We start from the raw sequence: 12,597 nt of genomic DNA on the forward strand, positions 1-12,597 counted from the left end.
TCCAGTACTAAAACATCTGATTCAAATAATCAAGGGCTTTATGGTCGGTTGATTAGTTGTATCCAGTGAGCTGGTGCTGGGCTGGAACAAAAGCCTGCACAACATGCAGGTTCCAGGATAAGGATGAAATATTAGCCAAAACATGTGTGGCTCCAGCTGTGATTGAGTCAGTGCGAAAACTTTGTAACTAAGACCTAAAGGCTAGTGCTACTGTGATTTTGAGCATGGCTTGAGCTTAGAGAAAGGGCTCTCTGTCCACATCCCTCATAGGTATGACAGTCATTTCCCCTCACACATATTACACAACCTAAATATTACGAGGTCATAGATACTGTTTGTCTGGACTGTCAGGTTATGAGCCTTACATCATTAATTCAATGCACATGCTTATCACCCCAATGTATGTAAAGTCATTTCCAGCTAGAAAAGCTTACTACTATTAATTATCTAAACATTTAATGAATAAATCACTCCTTCCCACCCCATCTCAATGTCAAAGGTGTCCAACACTCAAAAATGCTCAACTTGTTTCTTTATTCGATAACAAAACAAGAGGAATATTAAATCACATCTATGAAAACTGGACACCACCCACAGTCAATTGTTGTGATACTAAAATATTTGCTAAATGCATAACATATTGTTTAAAACATCTTATCTAAAATTATCTATTCACCATGATTTTTGTCTCTCACAAAAACAATCAAATGCAAAGAAATACATTTTTCAAGAGAATATCATTATGCTAAGGGGGGTTTGACAGGTTTGCGATTTGTCACATTTGATGAATATCTATGTGTCTGTGTAAACTGATATTACATACATGCAATTGTGTGTCTATTTGTCCTTTTCAATAGATGCAGTCAAGAGGTCATTGGATCTCAACCAAACCAATGGAAATGCAATGGAGACGCATCGCATGGGAGAAAGATGTCGTGGGAGAAAGATCCAGAATCTCCTCAATGGCCACCAGCAAAATTAGCCTACATTTAGGCTATTGTTTATGTGTGTTTCACACTATGTTGAGGTAAAAATCAGGGTATAATGTTGGTATTGATGTCAACCTGAATACATGTTGATGTCATCATCACCAGGAAACTGCATTACAGTTAAACTGCATTACAGTCAATGCTAACTATGCTACCAGTCAATACAAATGGGAGATAGCCTTTAGCAGTCACTGAAACCTGAAAAGGGACTACGTCTAAATGTTATGCCGTGAAAACAGACAGATATATCCATCAAACTTTATTAAGCACATTATGGGCATGTTACAATACATCAAAAATTACAATTTGACAAATATCTATTTTGTTAGATCAGATTGGTTGAATGTGCGCCCTTCTACCCCCCACGGTCTGCGTTCCCCCATTGACTAATTTACCGCATCTATTAGCGCTCAACACTTTAGTTTATCAGAGATGATCAGTCCTGGTGATCAGGGAGATGGAGAGAGATACAACCACAAGAACAGACAGGCTACTTCCAAGCCATTGAGTAGAGGAGCCTTTGGGGGTGATTGATGGAAGACTTGTAGTTGTAGGAGATCTGGTGAGACAAACAGACAAAGACAGACTTTCATTCTCAAAAAGAATAAGGTAGACATTTTAAAAACACTTGACTCTTGTGTCGTCTACACCTGTTTGGTAGTCTAATGTTGACATATCTTTTCGCTTACATAACCTGGCCTCACCTGGGGAAGAGGAAACAGTCGCGGATGCTGTCAATGCTGTGGGTCCTTGAACTTGTCAAAACGATCTCTCTGTACTGGTCATCTTCATTTCTTACATTCTTTACCTCAGCCACCCTAAACACCTCTGCTGGGGATATTAGCTGATCAATGCTGTCTGAGAAGCAAGTGTAATCATCCACATTGACTACAGTGCAGGAAGTGATGTTGAAAAGGATCCCATTGTCTAAAGCAGATTCCTCCGCATAAGAACGCTTGGCATTGGTTGAGGTAAACCTCCCAAATCGCACTTCTGACCCTACTTGTGCCTCATACTCTTTGCTTGAACCACGAAACACAGTTTGGCAGTTCTCTGTCTTCAAAAGCCTCATGGCATCCATTAGAAGGAAGTGGAGGGATTTGAACCGGAAGTTGCTATTATAGACAGTGACATTCCCACCCTGAGTCTCCACTGCTTGGTTGAACATCTTTCTGAACACATTTCCCCCATGTCCATAAGCCACTAATGCATCCGTGTGTTGCTTGACGCCTCCTGGGATTAACTTTGTACACTGCTTTGCCCCCCAGACATCCCTATACTCTGAACTGCCTTTCAGTTCTTCTTCCAGCAGACCCCCTTCCACAACCTTCTTCAACATCTGCTCCCGACAGTGAGTGTACTGGTCATCCACGGCATTAGGAACCATGTCCATTACCTTTGCCTGAGTCACCTGTAATAGTAAAGAGAATTGTTACCTTTTTTAATACAGGTAGTATCACAGTGTAACCATGTATAGCACATTTTATGACAATATAATTATAATTTTCCATGTTCAAATTCAAGCATTTGCCAAATGAAGTACATCAAGGCCAGTTTCCCAGACCCAGAGTGAGCCTAGTTCTTGACTAAAAATCATGCTCAATGGAGAGTCCAGGAATAGGCTCACTCTGGATCTGGGAAACGGGCCCAGAAGTCTGTCCTTACAGTATGGCTGGTTCAATCAGTGGTGTAAAGTACTTAAGTAGTACTTTAAAGTATTTTTATTTAAGTCGGTTTTTTTGGGTATCTGTACTTTACAATTTAAATGTTTTACAACTTTTACTTCTACTTCACTACATTCCTATAGAAAATATTGTACTTTTAACTCCATACATTGTCCCTGACAACCAAAAGTACATTTTGAATGCTTAGCAGGACAGGAAAATTGTGAAATTCCCACACTTATCAAGAGAACTCGTGGTCATCCCTACTGCCTATGGTCAGGCGGACTCACTAAACACAAATGCATCTTTTGCAAATAGTGTCTGAGTGTTGGAGTGTGCGCCTGGCTATACATACATTTTAAAAACAAGAAAACTGTATTTTGCTTAAATTATTTATACTTTTACTTTTGATACTTAAGTATATTTAAAACCAAATACTTTCAGACTTTTACTCAAGTAGTATTTTACTGGGTGACTTTCACTTTTACTTGAGTAACTTTCTATTAAGCTACACTACCGTTCAAAAGTTTGGGGTCACTTAGAAATGTCCTTGTTTTTTAAAGAAAAGCTTATTTTTTGTCCATTAAAATAACATAAAATGTATCAGAAATACAGTGTAGACATTGTTAATGTTGTAAATGACTATTGTAGATGGAAACAGCTGATTTTTTTAAATGGAATATCTACTAGAGGTCGACCGATTAATCGGAATGGCTGATTAATTAGGGCCGTTTTCAAGTTTTCATAATAATCGGAAATCGGTATTTTTGGGCGCCGATTTTTGCCGATTTTATTTTATTTTTTTAAATACCTTTATTTAACTAGGCAAGTCAGTTAATAACACGTTCTTATTTTCAATGACGGCCTAGGAACGGTGGGTTAACTGCCTTGTTCAGGGGCAGAATGACAGAGTTTCACCTTGTCAGCTCGGGGGATCCAATCTTGCAGCCGTACAGTTAACTTGTCCAACGCTCGTAACCACCTGATTACATTGCACTCCACGAGGAGCCTGCCTGTTACGCGAATGCAGTAGAAGCCAAGGTAAGTTGCTAGCTACCATTAAATGTATCTCATTAAAAAAATCAATCAATTATAATCACTAGTTTTAACTACACATGGGATGATTTAACAAAAGTGCATTTGTGAAAAAAGCACAATCTTTGAACGACTGTACCTAACCATAAACACCAATGCCTTTCTTAAAATCAATACACATAAGTATATATTTTTAAACTTGCATATTTAGCTAAAAGAAATCCAGGTTAGTAGGCAATATTAACCAGGTGAAATTGTGTCATTTCTCTTGCGTTCATTGCACGCAGAGTCAGGGTATATGCAACAGTTTGGGCAGCCTGGCTCACTGAGAACTAATTTGCCAGAATTTTACATAATTATGACATAACATTGAAGGTTGTGCAATGTAAAAATAACATTTAGATTTAGGGATGCCACCCGTTAGATAAAATACCGATCGGTTCCGTATTTCACTGAAATAATAAACGTTTTGTTTTCGAAATGGTAGTTTCCAGATTTGACCATATTAATGACCAAAGGCTCGTATTTCTGTGTGTTATTATGTTATAATTAGGTCTGATTTGATAGAGCAGTCTGACTGGGCGATGGTAAACAGAAGCAGGCTCGTAAGCATTCATTCAAACAGCACTTTCGCCAGCAGCTCTTCGCAAGCACAGGGCTGTTTATGACTTCAAGCCTATCAGCCTAATGGCTGGTATAACCGATGTGAAATGTCTAGCTAGTTCGCTGGGTGTGCGCTAATAGCGTTTCAAACGTCATTGAGATTTGCTCTGAGATTTGGAGTAGTTATTCCCTTGTTGTTGTCGATGTGTTCCTGGTTCGAGCCCAGGTAGGGGTGAGGAGAGGGACGGAAGCTATACTGTTACACTGGCAATACTATAGTGCCTATAAGAACATCCAGTAGTCAAAGGTATATGAAATTAAAATGGTATAGAGAGAAATAGTCCTATAAATACTATATTAACTACAACCTAAAACCTCTTACCTTGGAATATTGAAATGTCATGTCAAAAGGAACCACCAACTTTCATATGTTCTCATGTTCTGAGCAAGGAACTTAAACGTTAGCTTTTTTACATGGCACATATTGCACTTTTACTTTCTTCTCCGACACTTTGTTTTTGCATTATTTAAACCAAATTGAACATGTTTCATTATTTATTTGAGGCTAAATTGATTTTATTGATGTATTAAATTAAGTTAAAATTAGTGTTCATTCAGTATTGTTGTAATTGTCATTATTACAAATACATTTTAAAAATCAGCTGATTAATCAGTATTGGCCTTTTTGGTCCTCCAATAATCGGTATCGGCGTTGAAAAATCATAATCGGTCGACCTCTAATATCTACATAGGGTACAGAGGCCCGTTATCAGCAACCATCACTCTTGTGTTCCAATGGCACGTTGTGTTAGCTAATCCAAGTTTATCATTTTAAAAGGCTAATTGATCTTAAGAAAACCATTTTGCAATTATGTTAGCACAGCTGGAACCTGGTGGTACTGATTAAAAAAGCAATAAAACCGGCCTTATTTAGACTAGTTGAGCATCTGGAGCATCAGCATTTGTGGTTCGATTACAGGCTCAAAATGGCCAGAAACAAATAACTTTTTTCTGAAACTCGTCAGTCTAATCTTGTTCTGAGAAATGAAGGCTATTCCATGTGAGAAATTTCCAAGAAACTGAAGATCTCGTACAACGCTGTGTACTACTCCCTTCACAGAACAGTGCAAACTGGCTCTAACCAGAATAGAAAGAGGAGTGGGAGACCCTGGTGCACAACTGAGCAAGAGGACAAGTACATTAGTGTCTAGTTTGAAAAACAGACGCATCACAAGTCCTAAACTGGCAGCTTCATTAAATAGTACCCGCAAAACACCAGTCTAAACATCAACAGTGAAGAGGCGATGTCACACCCTGACCATAGTTTGCTTTCTATGTTTCTATGTTTTGTTTTGTCAGGATGTGATCTGAGTGGGCATTCTATGTTGGATGTCTAGTTCTGTGTTTCTGTGTTTGGCCTGATATGGTTCTCAATCAGAGGCAGGTGTTAGTCGTTGTCTCTGATTGGGAACCATATTTAGGTAGCCTGTTTTGTCATTGTGGGTTGTGGGTGATTGTCTATGTTAGTTGCTTGTGTCAGCACAGTTCTTATTATAGCTTCACGGTCGTTATTCGTTTATTGTTTTGTACAGTTTACTTTGTGTTTTTCATCATCTATTAAAATGATGCATTCACACCACGCATGCGCTTTGGTCCGCTTCTTACGACGATCGTGACAGGCGACACCGGGATGCTGGCCTTCTAGGCAGAGTTGCAAAGAAAAAGCCAAATCTCAGACTGGCCAATAAAAAGAAAAGATGGGAAAAAGAACACAGACACTGGACAGAGGAAGATTGGAAAAAAAGTGTTATGGACAGACAAATCTAAGTTTGAGGTGTTCAGGTCACAAAGAAGAACATTTGTGAGATGAAGAAAAAAAATGAAAAGATGCTAAAAGATTATTAAAAGACGCCATCTGTCAAGCATGGTGGAGGCAATGTGATGGTCTGGGGGTTCTTTGGTGGTGGTAACGTGGGAGATTTGTACAGGGTAAAAGGGATCTTGAAGAAGGAAGGCTACCACTCCATTTTGCAACACCATGTCATATGGACGGCACTTCATTGGAGACAATTTCCTCCTACAAAAGGACAATGACCCAAAGCACAGTTCCAAACTATGCAATACCTATTTAGGGAAGAAGCAGTCAGCTGGTATTCTGTCTATAATGGAGTGGCCAGCACAGACACCGGATCTCAACCCTATAGAGCTGTTGTGGGAGCAGCTTAACCGTATGGTACGTAAGAAGTTCCCATCAAGCCAATCCCACTTCTGGGAGGTGCTTCAGGAAGCATGAGGTGAAATCTCTTCAGATGATCTCAACAAATTGACAGCTAGAATGCTGAAGGTCTGCAAGGCTAGAATTGCTGCAAATGGAGGATTCTTTGACGAAAGCAAAATTTGAAGGACACAATTATTATTTAAATTAAAAATAATTATTTATAACCTTGTCAACAACTTGGCAATATTTCCTATTCATTTTTCAACTAATGTCATGTATGTGTTTTCATGGAAAACAAGGACATTTCTAAGTGACCCCAAATTTTGAACGGTAGGGTATGTATACTTTTACTCAAGTTTGACAATTGGGTACTTTTTCCACAACTGGGTTCAATCAATTGAATCTTACAACAACAACAAAAGGTGTCAAAACTCTTACCCTGTGAGAGAGCGCAGCAACGAGGATCAATATGAATGTCTTCTCTCTCTGGCCCTGCATTTTCCCAGCAATGGCTGCCTTGTGTGTTCTGGTGACCAATGAATGAGGGATTGAGAGGAGATGGGACAGATCAGAGATGAGAAACAAAATGCAATTGAGAATAAATTACATTGTGAGGTTATAAATAGCAAACAAGAATCTTAAACTTACACAGACACAATTTTACTGTATGTTTTACAACATTTAGGGGTCTTTCATCACAAAATGTCCAGGCAATGTTTAACTACACAACTACTGCCCCTTCTCACAGGTATTATTCTGAAAGTTGACGCATCTACTACATAGATATTTTCAGTGTGGTATGTTCCTAGACTCAAGTGTAAGTAGCCTACAGCTGTTTTAATTGAGTAAGTTACACCATTAATGACTCAAACTATAGGCCTACAATTCACAATTCCCTAAAACCTAACAAGCATAACATGGGACAATCAAAATAATACATGAAAGATACGATTTGGACACATACCTTCAGAGTCGTGTGGTGCTCTCCTTGGGTAGACTAAATAACAGAATGAGAGAATATCAGTGTGCCTCTCTTCGGGGGCGTTTGCACATATTTTCCACTCACTCCCTGATGACCAAAAATGGAAGGAAACCGAGGTCCTTATCTTTACAGAGCAACTCCTTTTCCTTCCTCCTGACTGGAGGAGGAAATAACAAACAAAAAAATTATCCCCCCTTATACCATAGTTTGGGTTGGCAATGGGCCTAGTGCAGTTTTACCAAGCAGTGCAATGGTTGTCAGTAGTGATTTGGGGTTTTGCCTGATACAAAAAAATCTAAATTAAATGAACAAACATACAGAGTCAGACTATCTATGACACAGTCGGACAGTAATACCTTAACTGGGGAGGACGGGCTCATAGTAATGGCTGGAACGGAATTAATGGAATGCTATCGAACACATCAAATACATGGTTTTAATGCGTTTGATACCATTCCATTCACTGCATTCCAGCCATTATTTGTCCTCCCCTCAGCAGCTTCCTGTGATGCTATGGCATTTCTGTCTGCAACGTTCCACATTTGCATACTGATCGTGGCCCGGTATGTAGCCCTTTTATACTCCTGGGTTTCACAAACTTGGTCCAGGGACTACACACAATAACCCTTAATGGCAAAGTGGAATTGTGTGTTTTTTGAATTATAAATTAATATAAAATTAAAATAAATATTCAACCCTTTTGTTATGGCATGCCTAAATAAGTTCAGAGGTAATAATGTCCTTAACAAGTCATAAAATAAGTTGCATGGACTTTCGCTGTGTGCAATAATAGTGTTTAACATGATTTTGTAATGAGTACCTCATCTCTGTATCCCACACATACAATTATCCCTCAGTTGAGCAGAGAATTTCAAACACAGATTCAACCACAAAGCAGGGATGCAAACTGGTGAGGTCCCAAAAAGGTGACACTTTTATTTGTTGCATTGAAACATGCACAAAAAAAAAATCCCTGCTAGAGGGAAATTTAGTTTTTAACTAATTAAACAACAAAGAATATAATCTACATGATCAGTCTCTGTGTGTAAAATAAAAAGTGGTTAATGTGAACCTAACTCACAGCTACAAAATGTAAAGAAAGCAATCCAATGTCATTTGTTGCCGAGACTTTACTGCAAATGACACTCAAGTCTTGATTTTTTTTTTTAAACACATTAATATTGCAGTTCGCCATTATAATAGAATGCTTGTGACCACACATATATATTCCACTTGGGAAAATACATCCTAAAGTAGAAATAGAATGAAACAAACAAGCATTCTCTTTTTGCTATATTATAGTGGCTACTATACACATTGATCAAGTGCACAAGGCTACATGTGTGCAAAAATAAAGTTCACTGAGTAAAACAAAGTATAATCCCCCTTTACTCACACGTTACTGTCAAATTCAACACAACAAAAACAATATATTTGGGCTACAATGCACACTATTACATTGTACATGTTCTGCCTGTGGACATCTGTTCTACAATGTGCCAGCAAAAGTGAGAAAGAGCGAAAGAGTGTGGTGTTCCTTCCACATCTATAGTGGCATCCAGTTTAAGACAGGCCCAGCTCCAGCTACACTTGATCCCTGAATCCACTTGTTTAACAAGCAACGCCCCCATTTTCATCTAATTCTCTCATTCTGAAAATTAACCACATAATTCCCATAGAGGGAAAACATTAGTTAACAGATTGTGGTTAGTTCGTTTGTTAGTTAACTAGTTAACATTTCACACAGATTGCCAGGGTCCAGTAAGCAACTAACGCGTTATAACTTGAGGAACGGTGTTGTGTCGTAAATCGAGTGAAGAGCAGAAATCTCAACTAGCAAGCAAGTCGCAGCAAGCAAATCGCTGCAATGAAGAAGGCGAAGGGGGATGAATTTTTCATTGCTGCAACATGCTTGCTGCAACTTGCTTGCGGGTTGAGATTTCTGCTCTTCACTCCGTTGTCAATTTAGCCTACATTTCACTGATCTTAGTGGCAGTTTTCTGTTTGACAATTTGTTTCAAGTGTTTATGTCTGGCTTGTTTGGCACCCTGGACGAACCCCCCCCTTCAGCGCCCGAATCGGGGGCGCCCCCTTGATGTCGCCCTGGGTGGCTGCCCATGTCGCCCGTACCTCCATGTTTAATATAACACATACATAAATTATTCATTTCGGTTGCCTAATCCTGATTTGAAGTTTGTTCTAATGAAAGTGTTTGACTCTGATATGTGACACAGAAAGTATTAGACTCTAGCCACAAAATTAAGGAAATAAGAAGGGTGGGGAGAATTTTCGGCATAACGGCAAGGAGTCGTATACAAGTTAATACTATAGCGAATTGGTTAGGTTACCAATGTTAGCTCATCTGATGTTAACTATCTGACTTTATTAGCAAGCTAATTTTCACACCATAAACTCAATTATTTATCAGATAAGTTGGCTAATGTTGCACAACATTTCTCTGGCTAGCTAACGGAGATTTCGATCCAGCAAGCAAGATACTTAACAGTGCTAATACTTGTTCACCACACTTTCTCCCTCACCTCAAACCTTCCAAAAGACAGTAGTTTTTCGGTTACAGCTCATGAAGTACGCTTCATCACCTTCTCACCCCGGTCTCTGTGGTCAGGCTTTTCACCTAAAGTCAACTCTTCGTTATCGTTCAGGGGACGCGCTGCTGTGACTGATAAGCTGACTTTCCAGAGGCGCGCTGATGCTGTAACTAGTATGTTGGGTTTCTCCTCTTTCTTCAGAAGCGGTGCTGCGCTGCATTCTGCTATTATGCTGAGCCTTTGACAGTAGTGAACACAAAGTGTTATGGTTGGGTTAGGGGAACATCCAATACAACACATTACTAAGTACCACTCTCCATATTTTAATGTTATGGGTATGATTGTAATCATTAAGGACTGGGGAGATTTTCAGGATAAAAAAAGAAACGGAATAGAGCTAAGCAAGGGCAAAATCCTAGAGGAAAACCCGGTTCAGTCTGCTTTCCACCAGACACTGGGAGATGAATTCACCTTTCAGCAGGACAATAAGCTAAAACACAAGGCCAAATTCCCACTTGAGATGCTTACCAAGAAGGCTGTGAATATTCCTGAGTGGCCAAGTTACAGTTTTGACTTAAATCTACTTGAAAATCTATGGCAAGACCTTCAAATGGTTGTCTAGCAATGATCAACAACCAATTTGACAGAGCTTGAAGAATTTTGAAAAGAATAATGGACAAATGTTGCACAACCCAGGTGTGGAAAGCTCTTAGAGACTTACCCAGAAAGACTCACAGCTGTAATCGCTGACAAAGGTGATTCTACAAAGTATTGACTCAGGGGTGTGAATTCTTATGTAAATGAAACATATCTGTATTTCATTTTCAATAAATGTGCAATAAAATTCTAAAAACATGTTTTCACTTTGTCATTATGGGGTATTGTGTGTAGATGGGTGAGAGAAAACAAATATTTAATACATTTTGAATTCAGGCTGTAAAACAACTAAATATGGAATAAGTCAAGAGGTATGAATACTTTCTGAAGGTATTGTATCCTAGCCAGAATCCGACTGGACGTCATTCCTTGGAAAAATCCAGGAGAGCTTCATAAAAAATACCTAATGCCAACAGTTTTATCTGAGTGCACAAATCAGTATGCCTACCTACCAAAGTCCAGCACTACTACCACCCTTGTTATGCCACACACTCCTGGCTGATAGCTACTTGCTGATATGTGCAAAGTCTTTGACTGAGTAGATCATGCAAAGCTCCTGCAACATCTGTCTGACACTGAACCTCTGTCCAAGGTTACTAGGCTGGCTCCACAGCCACAACACAGGAAGAATGGTGATGGCAAATGGCACTTTTAGCACTTGGTCAGAGGTCAACTCTGGTGTGCCACAAGGGGACGTGGTTTCACCATATCTGTTTCTCCTTCACATGTCCACCTGAAAAGTTGTCTTCAGTGACACTCTGGACACTGGACGATGTAGGGCTGTCCCGAGCCATACCATTAACCAGCATCAAAGAGGAAATGTCCATGGGCTTGGAGGCAAAGCAGCTGGAAGAGTGTGCCACATCCAACAACATGCTCCTGAATGGGAAAATGTCAGTGGAAATTAAGATATGTTATTTCTAGAGACCATCCACAACCCGCACCACTAATCCTAGAAGGACAGGAAGTACCAGTGGTAACAACAACCAAGTATATTGGTTTTCATCTAGACTCTAACCTCAGTGGTGACACACATGTGGAGCAGTCAGTGAGGAAGGCCTCAAAATGCCTGCACTTTCTGAATGGTCTTGCCAGAAATGGCCTACCCACTGAAGATCTGGTCAGTCTATACTATACTGGTCAGACCTTGTCTGGAAAACGGTGGAGTGCTGTTAGTTGGATGCATTAAAAAGCCCCAGGCCCAACTAGATAGGATGCAGAGGAGGGCCTTGAGGATCATCTCCATTGTTGGAGCAGTCCAACCACAGCTCCCCTCACTGCAGAGCAGGCTGCAGTGCATCTGGTGAAGGACATGCACACTCTTGACCATCCACTGAATGACCTGCTCCCTCCAAAAAGAGGTAACTGCACCACCAGGCTCCTGAGAAACAGCCACCAACTGTCCTGTATAACTGCCCGTACGAACCACCTGCGAAACGACTACTATCAGGCTGTATAATAACTCTAGCAATTAAAAGGTTCTCCCAAAAATTATATATTTTACAAAATCACATTTTAATATTTAAATTTCCATCATGAAAAATGTCCTGTAATGTTTTCAATTGTTCAATATTTTATACACGTCGCGTATTGTGTATTTTAAATGAGTGTTTTGCAATGATTTGTAATTTATATTCTGCATTTCTTCAGTTTCATCTGTGAGCAAGAATAAATCAACTCAAACTCTTCATCACGTTCTCTCTCTAGTTGGAATGCTGCAGTGCCACGATCAAGACTGCGCGGAGCCGGCGAGAGATATGGCTCGGAAAATGTACCTCAATCCAGGAATGGAATACAGCCGTGTACTCCTAATTATCCCAACTGACAAATCGAGAAGATTGAAATACTGCTAGTTGTTAAATGAGTGTTAGTTTTTCGTCAGCATGCTATGCTAGATAAT

At 39.6% G+C, this 12,597-nt stretch overlaps 1 protein-coding gene across 2 annotated transcripts; it reads right to left on the reverse strand.

The window, feature by feature from the left end:
- Window positions 1–515: 515 nt before the first annotated feature.
- si:ch211-145b13.6 (T-cell ecto-ADP-ribosyltransferase 1) lies at window positions 516–10,196 on the reverse strand. Of its 2 annotated transcripts, none has more exons than XM_035789193.2 (5): window positions 10,032–10,196; window positions 7,474–7,506; window positions 6,948–7,035; window positions 1,694–2,400; window positions 516–1,548 (listed from the first exon to the last, which is right to left on the reverse strand). In XM_035789193.2, exons 3-5 carry the CDS (start codon window positions 7,005–7,007, stop codon window positions 1,416–1,418), a joined length of 900 nt encoding a protein of 299 aa, XP_035645086.1. In that variant the 5' UTR covers window positions 7,008–7,035; window positions 7,474–7,506; window positions 10,032–10,196; the 3' UTR covers window positions 516–1,415. The 2 variants fall into 2 exon arrangements, with proteins under 2 accessions (XP_035645086.1, XP_035645085.1); XM_035789192.2 differs by having other exon boundaries at window positions 7,474–7,578; window positions 10,032–10,189.
- Between the last annotated feature and the right edge of the window lie 2,401 nt (window positions 10,197–12,597).

Source organism: Oncorhynchus keta, chromosome 16, assembly GCF_023373465.1.
Source record: "Oncorhynchus keta strain PuntledgeMale-10-30-2019 chromosome 16, Oket_V2, whole genome shotgun sequence".
NCBI lineage: Eukaryota > Metazoa > Chordata > Actinopteri > Salmoniformes > Salmonidae > Oncorhynchus > Oncorhynchus keta.

Coding starts and splice junctions, on each gene's coding strand:
- si:ch211-145b13.6 (XM_035789193.2), bottom strand. CDS start 7,007: ATGCAGGGCCAGAGAGAGAAGACATTCATATTGATCCTCGTTGCTGCG. Junction 2,401..6,947: donor TTGCTGCGCTCTCTCACAGG/GTAAGAGTTTTG, acceptor TTACTATTACAG/GTGACTCAGGCAAAGGTAAT. Junction 1,549..1,693: donor GACTGTTTCCTCTTCCCCAG/GTGAGGCCAGGT, acceptor TTGTCTCACCAG/ATCTCCTACAACTACAAGTC.